The 17,846-nt window shown below is 35.6% G+C and overlaps 1 protein-coding gene across 5 annotated transcripts in view; it reads left to right on the forward strand.

Moving 5' to 3' along the window:
- LOC135213728 (protein spire homolog 1-like) overlaps positions 1–17,846 on the forward strand; it is a 426,989-nt gene that overhangs the window by 297,374 nt on the left and 111,769 nt on the right. For all 5 annotated transcript variants that reach the window (XM_064247840.1, XM_064247841.1, XM_064247842.1 and 2 more), the window contains exons 6-8: positions 2,316–2,449; positions 3,657–3,765; positions 9,117–9,246. In XM_064247840.1, the coding sequence (XP_064103910.1) occupies positions 2,316–2,449; positions 3,657–3,765; positions 9,117–9,246 (373 nt within the window). The remainder of the gene's footprint in view (positions 1–2,315; positions 2,450–3,656; positions 3,766–9,116; positions 9,247–17,846) is intronic.

Here is a 17,846-nt window from a genome sequence, read left to right on the forward strand (position 1 = left end):
TATATATATATATATTTATATATATATATATATATATAAATTATAGATATATATATATATATATAATATATATATAGAATATATATATATATATATATATATATATATATATAATATTATATATATATATATATAATATATATATATATATCTATATATGTGTGTGTGTGTTGTGTGTGTGTGGTTAACATATTCTCTTTCATTATTTATTCTAGACATGAGCTTGTTTCTTTTTGAGTCAATAGTCAACATGACTGTTGCTTTCACTTGAAATGTTATTTCTTTAGTTTTGCGATGATCCTTTGAGTTAGCAGTCAAGCACATACTTATTTGTTTTCACTTAAATTTTATTGATTTCTTTTTTGCAATGAGTTGATGTTGCATACTGAAGCCAGTGTCATTCGCCCATTAATTTCAGTCTGACCCTAATCGAGCCCCTAGCGATCAGGTAGAGTTGATTTTCCCTAATTACCTTGAGTTGCAGGTAGATTTTTGTACTTGTCAGTTGATTTATAAGTAAGTTACTTATTTGTGTGTCTTAACAAGTGAGTTTCATTTGTATGCATTTGGTTACAAATTGACTGACTTATCGCCTTGTGTTACAAGATGATTTTATCTAATACTTTGAGTTACAAGTTGGTACATTTTGAGTAACAATGATATATACTTTGTTTGACAATTGGTACATGTTTGAGTTACATTTTGATGTTTTATCTAATTTGAGTTACAAGTGGCATGTTTGAGTTACATGATCATTTTGCCTGATACTTTGAGTTACAAGTTGTACATATTCGAGCTACAAGTTGGTGCTAATTTGAGGTACAAGATGATTTTACATAATAAGAGTTACAAGTTGGTTTTATATATGTCTCTGTGTTCCAGGCTGATTTGTGTGTCTGCATTTGTGCGCTTTTGTTTAGTATTTTAAAGTATTTTATGCTGTTCTCGATGGGATTTTCACTATTTTTTGCCGGTCTTGATTTATATAGGTATTCATCGTATTTTATTTTGTATTTTGTTTTTTTCTGCCCATTTTATTGTTTATTTAAAGAGTTACGTTTTATTTCAAATCAAAGTTAATATCAGCAACATCCGGGCAGATGTTTATTGTTGCTTTTATTTTTTTTGTGATGAAAGTTACGTTTATTTTCAAATCAAACTGAACTCTCCACATGTTGCTTTCGATTTTAGTATAGTTTCTTTTCGATCTTAAATCATGAGTGTTCTCTACGAACGATCATTTTCAAAGGTAATGAATCGAAGGTTGTGTATTTGTTGACTGATGGTCTAAAATTTCTCGAGAAAACGGTCGTGATTCAAATTAATTAGATTAAAAGTCTGCTGGGAGTTGGGGAGCCTTTTACATCGGCTTAAATTCTTCAAGGAGCAAGTGGCAGTCTTGGCACAGGGCCAGCTTACCCCTGCAAACAAGGAACACGGAGCCTTACCAGGCGAAAGTGTCTGATACACCGTAGAGTTATATGAATGTCACGTCATCTCGACTCTCATAAACGTGAAGCCCGTGTTAGTGTCTGTCGTCGTTATGGGCCGTCGAAATTGACGCTTGGATTAAGGTGTTACGTCATATTTTTATGTGGCTTTGCTTTTATATGCTTTTTGAGGGCACGAATTAATATAAGATTACGTTATGTTTTTTGTGAATTAGGTTTTATATGCTTTTTGAAGGACACGAATTAATATAAGATTACGTCATTTTTTTTATGTGGAAAGGTTTTCAGTGCTTTTTTGAGGACACGAAATTATCATGAGGTTTTTTATCGTCTGCTTTGTGAACTTAATGATTTTTACTCTGGTACTAATGTCATTCTTCGGTTATGAATATCGTCGTGGATTTTGACTTTGTAACTACTGGGAGTTTTAGTTAATATCTTTTATGTATATATATATATATATATATATATATATATATTATATATATATAGTGTGTGTGTGTGTGTGTGTATATATATATATATTATATATATATATATATATATATATATATATATATATAGTGTGTGTGTGTGTATGTATGTATGTATTGTATGTAAATGTAAATAGCCACAATGCCCTCTGAACGTCTCAGATTCTTTGCTCTTTTTTGAGAAGCTAAGAGGGCATTGTGGCTATTACATTTATATATGTATCTGGTAAAAATGACCAGTATATTCTATATATATATATATATATATATATATATATATATATATATATATATATATATATATATATATATATATATATATATATATATGAACAATAGCATGTAATGCTCGAGTCTTTTGTCGAAAACTGACGGCTTTTGACCATTGCAGGCGAGGCTGTGGATGCAGGTGATGAGACAACTACGCGACGGGGTGAAGTTGAAAAAGGCCGAATTCAACTCTGGCCCGATCGAATACGCGCTGACGCCCTACGAGATGCTGATGGATGACATCCGGTCCAGAAGGTATGCAGGAAATGAGTTATTGACAAGTCAAAGAAAGGTAAACAGTTAAATGACATTAAATCAATGAAGCGTAAAGGGGAGAATGGTTGAATGATCACTGTGAACGTATCATTTTGTACAGCTTTTGAACTTTACCCGTTCTCTAGTGTTCCCATAGTCTAGTAAGTTGTATTGATAAGCCAAAGAAAAGTAAAGTAAATAGTTAATGTCATCAGATCCTCGAAGCACGAAGGAAAGAGTATTTGAGTCAATACTGTGAACGTATGATTATTTATAACTTTTGAACTTTATCTATTCTCTAGTGTTCCCAGATTCTTTTAGTATGTATCACTTCTTCTGGTTATTGATAGCTCCCATTTTCTATCATTCTGAAAACTTCAGGCTACCAAATAAACTTCCTGTCTTATAGTAGATGTAATTAGCGAGTGATTTCCTGTCTAGGAGGTTTTGAATGATAAATCATACCTAATAGAAGGGATAACAGATGGTGAAGAACTCCTCCATAGACAGAATAAAGAATGCCTATAGTAGATTCACATCAACCTTGCATCTGATGTCTAGGCCAGTCTCTTACGACGCTCCTGATTGGCTGTTGATAAGCCAATCACAGGGATGGGAACACTCAGTCTCTCGAGAGAGACTAAGAGTTTTCAACCCTGTGATTGGCTTATCAACAGCCAATCAGGAGCGTCCTAAGGGACTGGCCTAGACATCACATGCACGGTTTATGTGAATCTGCTATAGTATTTAATTGGTTTGGTTTACATTTCGGCAAGAGCTTTATTCTCTGTTTGGTATTCTGATACATAATTCGTTCCAGTTGCCAGGTAACATTTAACTGGGATTTTTCCTGTGGTTTCCTTTTGTACACACAACGTTTATCGATGATAATAAAATGAGAGAATTAGTGTAATTTTAACTTAATATATAATTATGTGTTGTTTTGAGTCAGCGATATCTCTGGTGATGAATCTCTCTCTCTCTCTCTCTCTCTATACTCTCTCTCTCTCTCTCTCTCTCTCTCTCTCTCGTCTCTCTCTCATATATATATATATATATATATAGATATATATATATATATATATATATATATATATCTATATATATTATACACTCACACACAAACACTTTCAAGACCTTGGAAATCTCTCTCTCTCTCTCTCTCTCTCTCTGAGGGATCTCCAATTAACGCTTTCCGCCTCAACAGGTACACACTTAACAAGGTGATGGTGGACGGAGACATCCCGCCCAGAGTCAAGAAGGACGCCCACGCGATTATACTGGATTTCATCCGATCTAGACCTCCTCTTCGAAAGGTAATAGAACCGCGAATGAAAATTCTCGGAAAGGATAAGGCTTCAATAGGGCTTCACATTATGCTTCCAGTGGATGTGAATGAAGGGGCTATAAAGGGGGTTTAAGATCTAAGAGAGAGTGTCCTTGAAAGAAGGCAGGGGTGATGAAATCAAACGAAATAATGTTCTGCTTCCAGAAGGTGGTATGGAATGAGATGAAGAAAATAAGGCTTCACGCGATGCTTCCAGGGGATGCTTGAAGGAAAGGAGCTAGAAAGGGGGTTAGGATCTAAGAGAGGAGTCCTTGAAAGAGATTAGGACGGAACAACAAAAGAAGTAATGTTGTGCTTCCGGAAGATGGTATGAACTGGGAATGAAGAAAATAAGGCTTTTTGTTTGCTTCCAGAGGATGTTGTGAAGTGGCTGGAAGGAGGGTTAAAACCTGAGGGGAGACAGGGTCCTTGAAAGAAAAGGCAGATGATGTTAGAAAAATGCTAATATTGTGCTTCCAGAAAATGTTCTGGAATATCTGGACTATGAATGAAGAGAGGAGCTGGGATGGGAGAGAGAAGGTCTGGAATGAGAAATGGAGAAGCTACAAAAGAGAATGAGGTTGTTATGGCCCAAGAAGGTGTGGGAGGGCGAAGACAATGAGCTTAGATATGAAAGGAAAGACCTGGAAAGGAAAGGTATTATTAATAGCACTTCTATGGCTCCTCTGATTAAAAAGGGACCTATACCCTACGTCACCCTATTGAGATTTGTACTTACAGTATACCTTTATTGCTCGTTACCTATTCATAGGCGATGCAATTGTCGAATATTTAAAACAAAATTGGCCACGAAATGAGTGAACTTTTCATTTTTCTAAAAGTCAGAATGCAACCAGTTTAAGAAATGGTGTATTCTTCATGCCTTTTTTTTAGTTTTTATATATTTTTTTTTATAACGAAAGCTTGCTACACTATTGGTCATGGTTGTCTTTCCATAATTTATAGTACTTTCGTAGTGCTCATTACATCTTGACCCAATGATTTTTTTATGCAATTTACAGAAATAAGAGGAAAGTTAACCTTAGAAACTGAATTACTTCTTAACATTCTTATGGATGTTAGGCATCATAGATAGATCAGCTACTAAATATGATTTTTAATTTTGTTGGAGTGTCATGACTCATCAGAATCCACATTGCTGGCATGGTCTAGCATTGCAAACCATTACTAAACATGAACTTCAGTGTAGGGCCCATTCTGACTGACGGTCAGCCCTCAAGATTCTGAAGGTCAAATGTGTGTATCCAGGTGGGTCTCGTAAGGCAGCTGTTTAAATAAAGCTAAACCTTTGTTCTACTTATGGTAGGGTCACTTGAGGGTAAGGTCATTCATTTGAATGTAGTTTATGCGAAGTCTTATCAAATATCAATAAACCAATCAAACATGACTGAGAGACAACTGCGAGGTCCATAATGAAGATTACCAATAATGAAATAGTCTTGTTTCATTAAACAACAATCTTTCAAACAAAAAGTATTGTCGAAAAAGGGGAAAAGGTTCCAAGAGTGATCCAGTATCAATAGTTTGACAGTTGAGTTCTTGCTTGTGTAATGAGACAAAATGTTATATGCTAAAGGGACAATCAAGAGAGTTAATCCCCGAAGCAAGAGATATCTTTTTGACCAGAGAAGCTGAATGGTTGATAAAAACAAAGGCTCAAAATCGAAATTATTGATGGAATACTTCGCTGATTTCAATGAATAGCAACTTAACCATTGCAAGATGATATTTAGAACAGATTTGGGAGACAATGAAATGGCTGTATGTATGGTCTTTGATCACATAATCCAAAAGATAGAAAGCCACTCGTTGGTTACATATTTAGAAAAATTACAGTAAGGCAACTTTAAGAAGACGATAAAATAAAGATGCTAGAAATAGAAATGAAAATGTTAAAGCCAGTGTCAGAAGAACAGATATGTGTATATATCATTTTGAATCAAAACAAAACATCAAATTTTATAAATTACTAGAATTTGACTACCAACATGTAACATTTTCATCAATTATGTAAATAAATACAAACTTTAAAGGCTTCAATTAAACAGTTGGCATCTTTGCTTTTCTAGTAATTTGAACTCACTGTCATGGTTTTGGAAGTACAGTCAAAACAATCCTTTAAACGAGACAAAGCAATTCTAACATCTTTGCAAGTTGTTGATAGTTTTGAAATCTCAGCCAGAAAGCTGCTTTACAGTATATAATATATAATCCTTATCCAGATGTAAATTTTGACCTAAGATGTCACCAAGCATTAGTCACTTATATTGAACAGTCATCATGAAAACTATATCAGGCGATTTTAATTCAGTCTGTGGTTGCAATAATATTTCATCAGATAGTACTGTGCAGTACTTCAGATTGAGCAGTTAAAAAACTTGACTTATTTTGCATTGTCTAAATGACAGTGAACATATGTATTACTTTCTAAACAGTGAAATGTGCGGTATTCATAATTTCTTAAACTAAGGAACTCTTCAGTTAGTTGACATAACTGCTCTTGCACTGCAGATAATTAATATTATAAAGGATTAGTTTATCCAGACCTCAGCGGCGTGGTTGGTATGGTATTAGCGTTCCACCTCGGTGGTCGCGGGTTCGATTCTCGGTCATTCCATTGAGGAGTAAGAGATGTGTATTTCTGGTGATAGAAGTTCACTCTCGACGTGGTTCGGAAGTCACTTAAAGCCATTGGTCCCGTTGCTGAATAACCACTGGTTCCATGCAACGTAAAAGCACTTTACAAAAAAACAATCTCAGCCTAGAAACGGCTCTTCTCGGGCTTGTACTGCAGAGAATTTTGAAGGGAATATAGTTAATGATCACTCTTTCCAGTATCATGTCTACAAAACAGTGCAAGTCTCATATCACACTTTCCAGTCACTATAGAGCTGATTGGGAGTTATACCAGCTGCCTAGAAGTTAAAGTTATTGTATACCAGAGATTACAAAGTAACTAATGGTAGGTTTGGTTTAGTCTTCAAAGATGGCACATTCTTTTAATCATTCTGTTGGTTACAGAGTTCCTTGTAGTCAGACTTTCATTAGAAGTAATGAAAACCAATTACTTCTTAGAAAGATTACTAGATATTAAGTATAACAGTATAATAAATTCCTGGATGAATCGTCCATTCAAAATAGAAATGGACTCTACAACTACTAAATAAAATTACCACTATAATGTTGAAAAGGGTTAATACAAGAAGGTAGATTACATCCCAACATTTTGGGGACAACTTGTCTGATATTTTCAACAAATTCTCTTGAATTTTTTATAACAAATGCTTACGCAGGGAGCTGATAAATATGGCTTAATGGCTCACTGTATATAACTAATGTGTTAGATTATCTTATATGCGTTGAGTGCTGATAGGTCCTATTATGCAAAAGTAACCGTTTTTGAGATATAAGACCGTGGAAGGCAAATATATAGATCAGCATCACACTGAGTCGTAGATACAAGTTCAGACCATCCATAAAAGAGGACTTAGAGTCTTTAATTACCCTCCTCCAAATAAAATACTGTAATCATAAAAGTTAGAACTAATTAACCATCAATATTTTGCAATATGACCCTATTACTTTGTGCAATGAAAAAAGTGGCTAAAATTTATTTCACTAAGGTCATAAGCTCCTCAGTGGCGTGATCAGTACAGTCTTGACCTGCCACCTAAGTGGCCGCGAGTTCGATTCTCGGGCTTTCCATTGAGGTGTTAGAGATGTGTATTTCTAGTGATAGAAGTTCACTCTCGACGTGGTACGGAAGCCACGTAAAGCCGTTGGTCCCGTTGCTGAATAACCAATGGTTCCATGCAACGTAAAAACACCATACAAAAACAAAAAACTAAGGTCTTATGTTTTTGAACAACTATATGTTTATCTATCCCAGAATCAAGCAAATTGGTATATTGACTCAATAGATACGAGGGTCAGAATTCCTCTAGTGCTGAGTTTCACCCTCCATGGGCTGTGTGGTTTGTCGAGTTTTGTAGCCTTCAATACTTTTTATCAACTAATTGCACATAAAATCATGAGCCTCCTAAGCAATATGTAATAGAATAATGAAGATGCATTGTCTGCACTATGCAATTTATATTGATGACTCCAGATCTCATCCTGATGAGGACTTGGCTGCTTTAGAGATATTCTGTGATTAAACAAGTCTGTTCTCTTTACCCAAGAGTGCCTTTTGTTTTTATAGTAGATCTCTGAAATAAATTCTGCAGTTATCAAAAGTATGCATCAACAAAAATTAAATTCTCACTGACTAGAATTGCAGTACTGTTCTTGTGCAACTAATTTTATATACATTCCATAGATTTTGTAAAGCCAATAGGAATGTTGAAATATCAAAGATCATTGCTCATGCAGAATGAAAGTAGCCAAATTGTAATCCATGCTGGTCATGGTTCAGCATTTCATAATCTTTCATCTAAAATGATATTTTTTGGAATGTCGAATTCGGGGTAAAAATTATTTTTGTGAGTATTCAAATCTCAGCCAAGAGTGAATCTAGACCGAAACTAATTCTTCTTGGAAGTTTTGCCATAGTCTTCAACAGTTTTTATTGATGCAGTAATAAGATATAGTATAAGGATTTGCAGTTCATTAGATATAGTTTTTATATTAAAGAGCCTAGCTTTTGTTTTTATTGTTGCAAATAAACATTTTCAATTAAGTGACAGTACAGTAGTATTACTTGAAAAATTTTGGTGTACGAAAAGTTATGCTGTTATTACTAATGAATATTGGCATGCTTAAGAAATAATGCACTATCTGTACTGGCATGTATAGAAAGAGAAGCATTTTATTACTGTACTTGAAAACTGAGTTAAAGGGTGATTTTTTGTTGCTGGAACTCCTGAATAAAAAAACTGATTAGTACTGACATTAATTGATCCCTACTTTGGTAGACACAGATAATGTTGCAGAAATCTGGCGCTCACTCGGAATGCTGCCTCTCAGGGTTCTTTGTGATCCATTTGATTCTGACAAGACTCCTTAAGTCTCTTACAAACTAATAGACCTCTGTTAATTTGCTAGGTTGTATTGTAATTGAATTTGCCAGTCATGCGAATCCTATACGAGGGGCCAATGTCTATTGTATTGGATTTGTTACCATTCGTATAGGCTGTGGACATAGCTTGTTTTAATTTTACTCTACTTATTGTTCTTATATGTGCTTAAAGTTTCATTTTTGTTTGACTAGTTAAGTGTACCAACTAACAATTTCTAAAGCAATCTTTAGGTTTACTTGTACCAGCTTAGTAGTATTGAAGGAATGAAGTAATTAATGGTGCATTCTTTTATTTAATCCAGGCATCAGAAAGGAAATTACTTCCTCCACCGAGAAAGATCTCTTCACCGATGGAATTGCTCATGGAAAGTATCAGGAAAGACCACACACTGAGGCACGTCGGTACTCCTGCTCGTGCGAGACCCATGTCTAGTGAGTACCCATTATTAGTTTTTCTTAATTTGTTAATTTTATAGACTGTCTTTAATGCTGGACTCGGTATATCTATAGAAACAAGATGTCGTTTGTGGATCTGTGTCGATAATATACTTTTTGTCTGTATATGCTGTCTTACGGGCCTTTGAATAAGTATGTTTTATTGGTATATTATGTCGATCCTTTACGCTGTTTCTAGAAGCCAGTAATGCGTTAGTCATTCATCTCCAATGAGGCAACCTAATATGTAGGTAGATGACATACCTGACTCAGGGAAATGGACATCAGTGTGTTTCATAGGCTCACCTGTAGCCTTAAAGATGTCCTTGTTTTGTATAGGCTCACCCATTACCTTAAAGATGTTCGTGAGTACATAGGCTCTCGTGTGGCCTTAAAATACTCTTTTTTTTTTTTTTTAATAGGCTTACCAATTGCCTTTTATGTTCCTGTTATATAGGCTCACCTCTGGCCTTAGGTATGTTTCTGCCATGTATAGGGTAACCTGTGGCTTAAAAATATTCCTGTTTTGTATAGGATCACTGGTTGCTTTAGAGATATTTGTGTTTTGTATAGGTTCACTTGGTGCTTTAAAGATGTAAATACTTTGATTAGAGTCACCTGTTGCGTTCAAGATGTTCTTGTGCTGTATAAGTTCCTTCATTGCCTTTAAGATGTTCCTGTTTTGTATTGGCTCACCTGTTACTGTGAAGGTGTTTCTGTATTGTATAAGCTCACGTGTTCCCTTAAAAATTTTCCTGTGGGCGCAACATATCTCTTAAGATTCATTTGTTAACCCCTTTCAAAAAACTGTGGTTACAGTCAGCAAAAGCATGCATAAAGAATATTCTTTATGGGTTGTCTTGCATCATCCCAGTATTAGATAAGAGTTCATTTTCTAAACTAGCGGATATTGAGACAATGAGAGGAAAGCTGAAGGTGGGAAAAACAGAGGAATTAGTTTTAGGTAAAAAGATTGAAATAACACTTGATGACGATGGGAGAGATGAAGAGTGAAGAAGCAGATGTCCCATTCGGAAGTTACAGTTGATTTGATAAAAGAAAATGACAGTACTAAGAGCATTGTACAACATTGTAAACAAAGAGATTGGAATTTTGGCAGTTGAGATCATGATATCAGTCATGGAACATTTAGAGATACCTTAAAGTGAAAAGAAAACTTTTGATTTCATAGTTTTATGAATGTAGATGAGGCCTAGGTAAAATAGCCGGTGTTTTGAGAAGAATTGTGTATTGACTCCTGAGATGGAGGCTTTTCTGAAATATTCATCACATCGATTATGGAGATTTAAGAAAAAAAAATACCTTAGGCGAGAACATTGTGCAGAGCTGCGTGGTGATTTGTTGTAATAACTTTTTGGGGATCATTTCTAAGTTCCTAATTTAATTCTGTTGGTGATGGATGTCCTCAGTGCTTTTAACATAACATAGTGTGTCTCGCATACTATTCAAACCATATTTATTCTCAGTTGAGCTACTTCAAACTCACTAAATCAATAAAGTTTCTCACTCTCGTTTTCATTATTATTGAGACGAACACAAGAAGATTTTCCTGTCTTTGCTTGGCAATTTCTTAACACAGATCCTTAGCTTGACGAGGTCTGCTGCGGTCTCTCCACCAGAGGGAATGAAGCTAGACCAACATTTCACGCAGACACCTTCTCTATATTAGGTTCTAGGTTCTTGCTTGACTTTCTCACTACCCAACCATTCATAGTTTTTTTGGGTTACTCTGCTCATCGGTGGGGGCGTCAGTCCTGGGCGTGTGTGACGAAGGTATTCGGCATTCGTGGGGTCGTCAAGCCTGCGTTTATAACAATATACCAAGGGCCTTGATCCTCATCTTTCAAGAGTCGCCATTATTATTATTAATATTATTATTATTATTAATATTATTATTATTATTATTATTACACGTCTTTCAGTTCTCTTCATTTATTCGCTCATTCACATGATGATTTCGGTATTTTATGAGTGAGATAAGAGAAGCAGTAAACGGGAGATCACCACCTCATCGGACACGCTGGATCCTCATTAGTGGGACAATTATTATTCATGTCGAGGGCTTTCCTTTAAAAAAGAAAAAAGAAGAAGAGTGGGTCGAACGCATTTGCATGACGGGGGTAGAGAGAGAGAGAGAGAGAGAGAGAGAGAGAGAGAGAGAGAGAGAGGGCACCGCCACCAGGTTAAAGTTGAGTCACCCTTCCAATTGTGGAACTTATTCTTCTCGCAGAGAATCTCGCTCGCGGGCGGCTTCAGGTACGTGAGAAGCGTTGAGACCTGGGCAGGTCTGGGTGTTTGGATGTTAATGACATCTCTCTGTATTTTCTCTCTTTTTTTTTTTTTTTCTTTAAATCTTCAGCTGAGAATCCTGATGGACCGAGTCAACAGATTGTGATAAACCCAAGAGGCTCCTCAAGGGGAAATTACCCTGCAGGGGAGAGAGAGAGAGAGAGAGAGAGAGAGAGAGAGAGAGAGAGAGAGAAAGTCACTGAAAAAGGTGATAGATAGTTAAGTATGAGGAAACAATAAATGAAACTGATACACCTGAAATTCAGATGACGTCGTCAGCAGTACAGAGCAGGAAAGAAACTGCTCCTCGTGAAACATTTGGAGATCAGAAGATTCCACGAGAGGCAAACTATTCCACCTTTCAGTTGTAGCCCGGATAAAACTCCCAGCATCCAATGGGATTCGGTTTAAAGATTATTCCTCTGGGCCAAGTAAATGAAATGCGTTGGGTCGTTTTAAGGCCACTGAATGGAAATAGGGCATTAAAAATGTATTTGTGGTACTTGGAAAAAATATTCTACGTAGAATGAAGACCATTTTTTTTATATTGGTTTTAGGAAGTTGTGCATTTTAGATGTCCAAGACCATTTTGTGTCTTTGATTCTGTTCGGCAAAATGAGATTAAGTCAAGTCAGCTTTGTATTGTTGTTTACGTCAATGAATAAGAGCAGTCTTCAATGAGTCCACTATTTTGAAATATTATTATTATTATTATTATTATTATTATTATTATTATTATTATTATTATTATTGGAAATGATAATAGGCTGCCCATCAGTGATAAAAGACAGGAAACAGAGAGAGGCATTTTTGAATACTGGAGTAATGCAGAGTATTTAGTGCCTGGAATAAGTTATTTCCATAAATATATTTTTGTTTATGAATTGTGTGATCGCGTCTATGAGTATTTTTTGCTTTGTTCTCTCTCCTCTCTCTCTCCTCTCGTCGCCTCGTCTCTCTCTCTCTCTCTCTCGGCCTCTCCTCTCTCTCTCTCTCTCTTGGGAAGTTATTTTCATGTATTTAATTGTCTGATCTTATTTTTCTTACTTCTCTGTTATGATGCCATTTTACAATATCCTTTTGGCATAACTCTCTCTCTCTCTCTCTCTCTCTCTCTCTCTCTCTCTCTGTTCCCACTTCCCACGAGGGATGACATTGATTTTGTGATTTGTTTAGACTTCGTTAAGTATTCTCCCGCGGGGCGTGATCGGCGTCATAAAATGCACCGGAGGCAACCTGGAGACATCCCGGCTTTTGTGGAGAAACGTTTAAAGGAAAAACGTTCCATCATTCTTCGTCATTTTTAACCGTCGTGGACCCGTCAGTGACAACAGCGCCAGCCCGATCGCGCGTTGCATTTCGATTGCAAAATCCTTCCCCTTCAAACCGAATTGGAAATAATATCGGGGTGTTTTCGGACTGCTGACGTCAGCTGCTGCTGCTGCTCAGTCCGGCGTCCATTAAACGAACTACTGTAACTGCAATATGATGGTGGAAAATTGTGACGTCACGGCACGACCGGTTTTGCCTTTTGTCTTTTTCCACCGTTAAAATTTTTCCGACGGTGAGTTGCGTTTTAGCAGCTTTTTTTTTCAGTTTTCGAAGTTCATCTTTAATTTATATTTATTTTAGAATGTAACTGTTTCATCTCAATTTTTTCTCCATCTGATTTGTTATGGTGTCATTTCACACTATCCTTCGCTTTCGCTTCTCTCTCTCTCTCTCTGGATATGGGGATGATTGCAGAGATCTGCATCCAAAAATATGTAAAAACCTAAAAGAAGGAAAAGGAAAAGGTGTAAGTTCGACAAAAAATGCAAATATATGCACCCTGTATCCATGAATCTAATCAAAAAATAAATTAAACCACCCAAGTATAAAATCCAAAATAAGAAAGAAACAAATAAAGAGAGAAATCAAGAATATCAGGTAAAAAGCGAAAAGCAAAAACACCACCAATGAGATATGCAGAGGTGTCAAGCAAAAAATTCAAAGCATCAGCTCCGAAATTCTACTCAAGAGATAATAACTGTATTTATTATGCAAGAGGATATTGCGAAAGAAACGGAGAAAATTGCAGATTCCAGACACAAAATTAATAATTATGATGAAGGAAGATCAAATATTATGGAAAAAGTTGGAATTTTTTTAATGTCAGAATTTCTGGAAATGAAAAAAAGAACAACATACCAGAACAGGAAAGAGACATGGGAAAATCCTTATTACTCAGTATTAAATGAAGGAGAAAACACGCAAACCATCATAGTGATGAATGCGCAGGGTTTTAGTTACGAGTAACTCAAAAAGAAAAATAGAGTAACTTAGAAGAACTAACCCCAAAATGAAAAGAAAATAGATATAATGAATATAAGTGAAACCTGGTACTCCCAAGAGACTGGGAATGATGATCAAATAAAAAAGGGTTCCAAACTTATAGATCAGATAGAAAAAATAGGAATCAAGGGGGAACCGCAATATATGGGAAAGACAAAAAACAAGAAAAATATATGAGAAATATAGTAACTCAGAATGTGAAACTAATAGCGGTAGAATTTGAATCTGAAAAATTGATGAACATAGTAATATATAGACCTCCTAATACTAAAGAGTTTGACTTAATAATTGAAAAATTGGATGATATATGTAGAAATCACAAGGACTGGACTATTCTCCTATCTGGTGACTTCAACTTTCCTTTCGTAGAATGGAAAGAACGAATAGGAGATTGTGGTTGTACTTATACATATAAAAAAGAGAGTAAAAGTAGTGCAGAAGATAAGAGGCAATTTGAAAAAGCTATTAGATATGCTACTAGAATACAACATTCAACAAATAAATCACCTGCCAACAAGAAAGGAAAATACTTTAGACCTAGTATTTGTGAACGAGATGAATTATGTTAAAGAAAATAATAGTTTTATAATGCGAGTATTTCAGACCATAATGTCATAGAATTAACAGTTCATTCCAAAGCAAGTGAAAATAGAGATAAGCAAGAAATGAAAAAGTGGGAAGGATATGGAAAATACAACTTCTACAGTAAAAATATAAAATGGTCAGAAATTAATGAAGAATTAAACAAAGATTGGGATAACATTTTCGTAAGTGATGACATAAGGGTAAATACGGAGATATTATATAAAATATTGGAGATAATAGTGGAAAAATATATACCGAAGAAGAAAAGTAAACATCATTCATGCATACCAAGAGACAGAAGGATCTTGTTCCAGAAAATCAGAAAGTGGAAAAAAGGTCTTGCAAAAGAAAAAATGCATGGAAAGTTATAGAACTAAAAAGTAAGATAGAAAATGCAGAACAAAATATTATACAATCAAAAGAAAATGAAAAACGGGACTTGGAAGAAAAAACCCTATTAAATATCAAGCAAAACCCCAAACTATTATACTCATATGCGAAGAAGATGAATAAAAGAAGAATAGAAATAGGCCCTCTGAGAATTGAAGGGAGATTAACGAATGAAAAAAAGGAAATTTGCAACATACTGGCAGAACGATATAAGAGAGAATTCACCCCTAGAATAGATAATGAAGATAATGATATAGAAGTAAGGGATGAAAATAGTGAATATTTTAGCTGACATAGATATTAATGAAGATGATATTGTGCAGGCTATTAATGAAATTAAAAATGGAGCGCTGCAGGGCCTGATGGAATTCCTGCTATTTTGTTAAAGAAAGTGAGTTCATTCTATCGCAAAGCCACTTGCAATATTATTAAGACAAAGTGTAGATACAGGCAAGATATATGATGAGCACAAAATTAGCATATATTACCCCTACTTTCAAAAGTGGATCAAGACTAGAGGCAAGTAATTATAGGCCTGTGAGTCTAAACATCACATATTATGAAAGTGTATGAAAGGGTAATGAAGAAAAATATTATGAAACATTTAATAAAAAATAATTTGTTTAATAAAGGACAACATGGTTTCGTATACCCGGAAAAGTACACAAACAACTGTTAGTCCACCGTGAAAACATATTCAAAAATATGAAAAGCGGAATGAAACAGATGTGGTTTATTTAGACTTTGCAAAAGCTTTGATAAAGTAGACCATAATATATTAGCGAAGAAAATTAGAAAACACAATATCGTGGATAAAGTAGGAAGATGGTTAAAAGAATTTTTACACAACAGAAAACAGATAGTTATTGCAAACGACGAGAAATCGGATGAAGCCAAGGTAATATCCGGTGTGCCGCAAGGTACTGTGTTAGCTGCAATACTGTTTGTTATTATGATTGAAGACATAGACAATAATGTTAAGGATTCGGTAGTGAGTAGTTTCGCAGTATGACACAAGAATAAGTAGAGAAATTACTTGTGATGAAGATAGGAACGCTCTACAAAGAGACCTTTTAACAAAGTATATGATTGGGCAGAGTAAATAGGATGGTATTTAACTCTGATAAATTTGAATCAATAATTATGGAGACAGAGAAAGCTATATGCATATAAGGGACCTAATAATGAGACCATCACAAATAAGGAAGCAGTTAAAGACCTTGGTGTGATGATGAATAGGAACATGTTATGCAATGATCAAATAGCAACTCTGTTGGCAAAATGTAAAGCAAAAATGGGAATGTTGTTACGGCACTTCAAAACAAGAAAAGCTGAACACATGATTATGCTTTATAAAACATATGTCGTAGTCCACTTGAATATTGCAATATGATATGGTACCCACACTATCAAAAGGATAGTTGCACAAATAGAGAGTACAAAGGTCCTTTACAGCTAGAATAGAAGAAGTTAAGGACTAGACTACTGGGAAAGACTACAATTCTTAAATTATATAGTCTAGAAAGGAGAAGAGAACGCTACATGATAATTCAGGCATGGAAACAGATAGAAGGAATAGCAGAAAATATCATGGAACTAAAAATATCAGAAAGAGCAAGCAGAGGTAGATTAATAGTGCCCAAAACTATACCAGGAAAAATAAGGAAAGCACACAGGACATTAATCCACTACGCAACCAGCATCGATAATGCAGCGTCTATTTCAATGCGTTGCCAGCTCATCTGAGGAATATATCAGGAGTGAGCGTAGATGTGTTTAAGAATAAGCTCGACAAATATCTAAACTGCATCCCCAGACCATCCAAGATTGGAAGATGCAAATATACCGGAAGATGTACTAGCAACTCTCTGGTAGACATTAGAGGTGCCTCACACTGAGGGACCTGGGGCAACCCGAACAAGATGTAAGGTCTGTAAGATGTAAGGTAAGGTAAGGTAAGGTCTCTCTCTCTCTCTCTCCTCTCTCTCTCTCTCTCTCTCTCTCTCAAAGTTATTTTTTTTATTTTCCAAATATGCAATGATTTAATCCTATTTTTCTTACATCTCTGTTATAATGCTATTTCACAATATCCATTGCCATATCTCTCTCTCTCTCTCTCTCTCTCTCTCTCTCTCTCTCTCTGGAAGTAGTTTATTTGAAATATGCAATGGTTTAATTTTATTTTTCTTACATCTCTGTTATGCGGCCATTTCGCAACATCCATTGACAGTCTCTCTCTCTCTCTCTCTCTCTCTCTCTCTCTCTCTCTCTCTCTCTCTCTCTCTCTCTCTCTCTCTCATTTAGCTCCTAGCGATTTGAAAGTCAAGGACCTGGAATTTTGCTCATTCTTGTAGACTTCGTTCGATCCCCGGAGGGGCAGTGATAGGAATGATGTTGATCAAGTTTATAATTCCAGTAGATACAATGAATGAGGTGATATCTGGTCGTTAGTCGACTGTGGTGTGTTGCTGTTTATGGTGAAATGTAGTTATGGATGCAATACGGAAAAATATCTTCCTGCTATGAGAGGCCCTCGTCGAGGTAACCTTGACCTCCAGAGGAGAGGAAACCATCCATTCTCCCCGTGGTGTACTGTACGCATTACCTTAAATTCTTTGCAGCGTCTCTTAGGTCCCTGGCTGCAGTCTCTTTCATTCCATTTACCGTACCTCCGTTCATATTCTCCTTCTTTCATCTGACTTTCCACCCTCCCTAACAATTGCTTCATAGTGCAACTGCTTTGAGGTTTTCCTCCTGTTACACCTTTCAAACCCAATTATTGTTAATTTCCCTTTCAGCGCTTAATGACCTCATAGGCCCCAATTTTGTATTCCTTAATTCTTTCTTTCTTTTTCCAATTTGTCTTTGGTTTTTCAATTATATTTTTTTATCAGGTTTTGTTCTAGTCTGTCCCCTCTCAGTTGAAGTTTCTTGTTGCTGTTGTATAGAGAAAGAGTTTTCATTGTTTTTAAATGCAG

This window comes from Macrobrachium nipponense, chromosome 43, assembly GCF_015104395.2.
Source record: "Macrobrachium nipponense isolate FS-2020 chromosome 43, ASM1510439v2, whole genome shotgun sequence".
NCBI classification, from domain to species: domain Eukaryota; kingdom Metazoa; phylum Arthropoda; class Malacostraca; order Decapoda; family Palaemonidae; genus Macrobrachium; species Macrobrachium nipponense.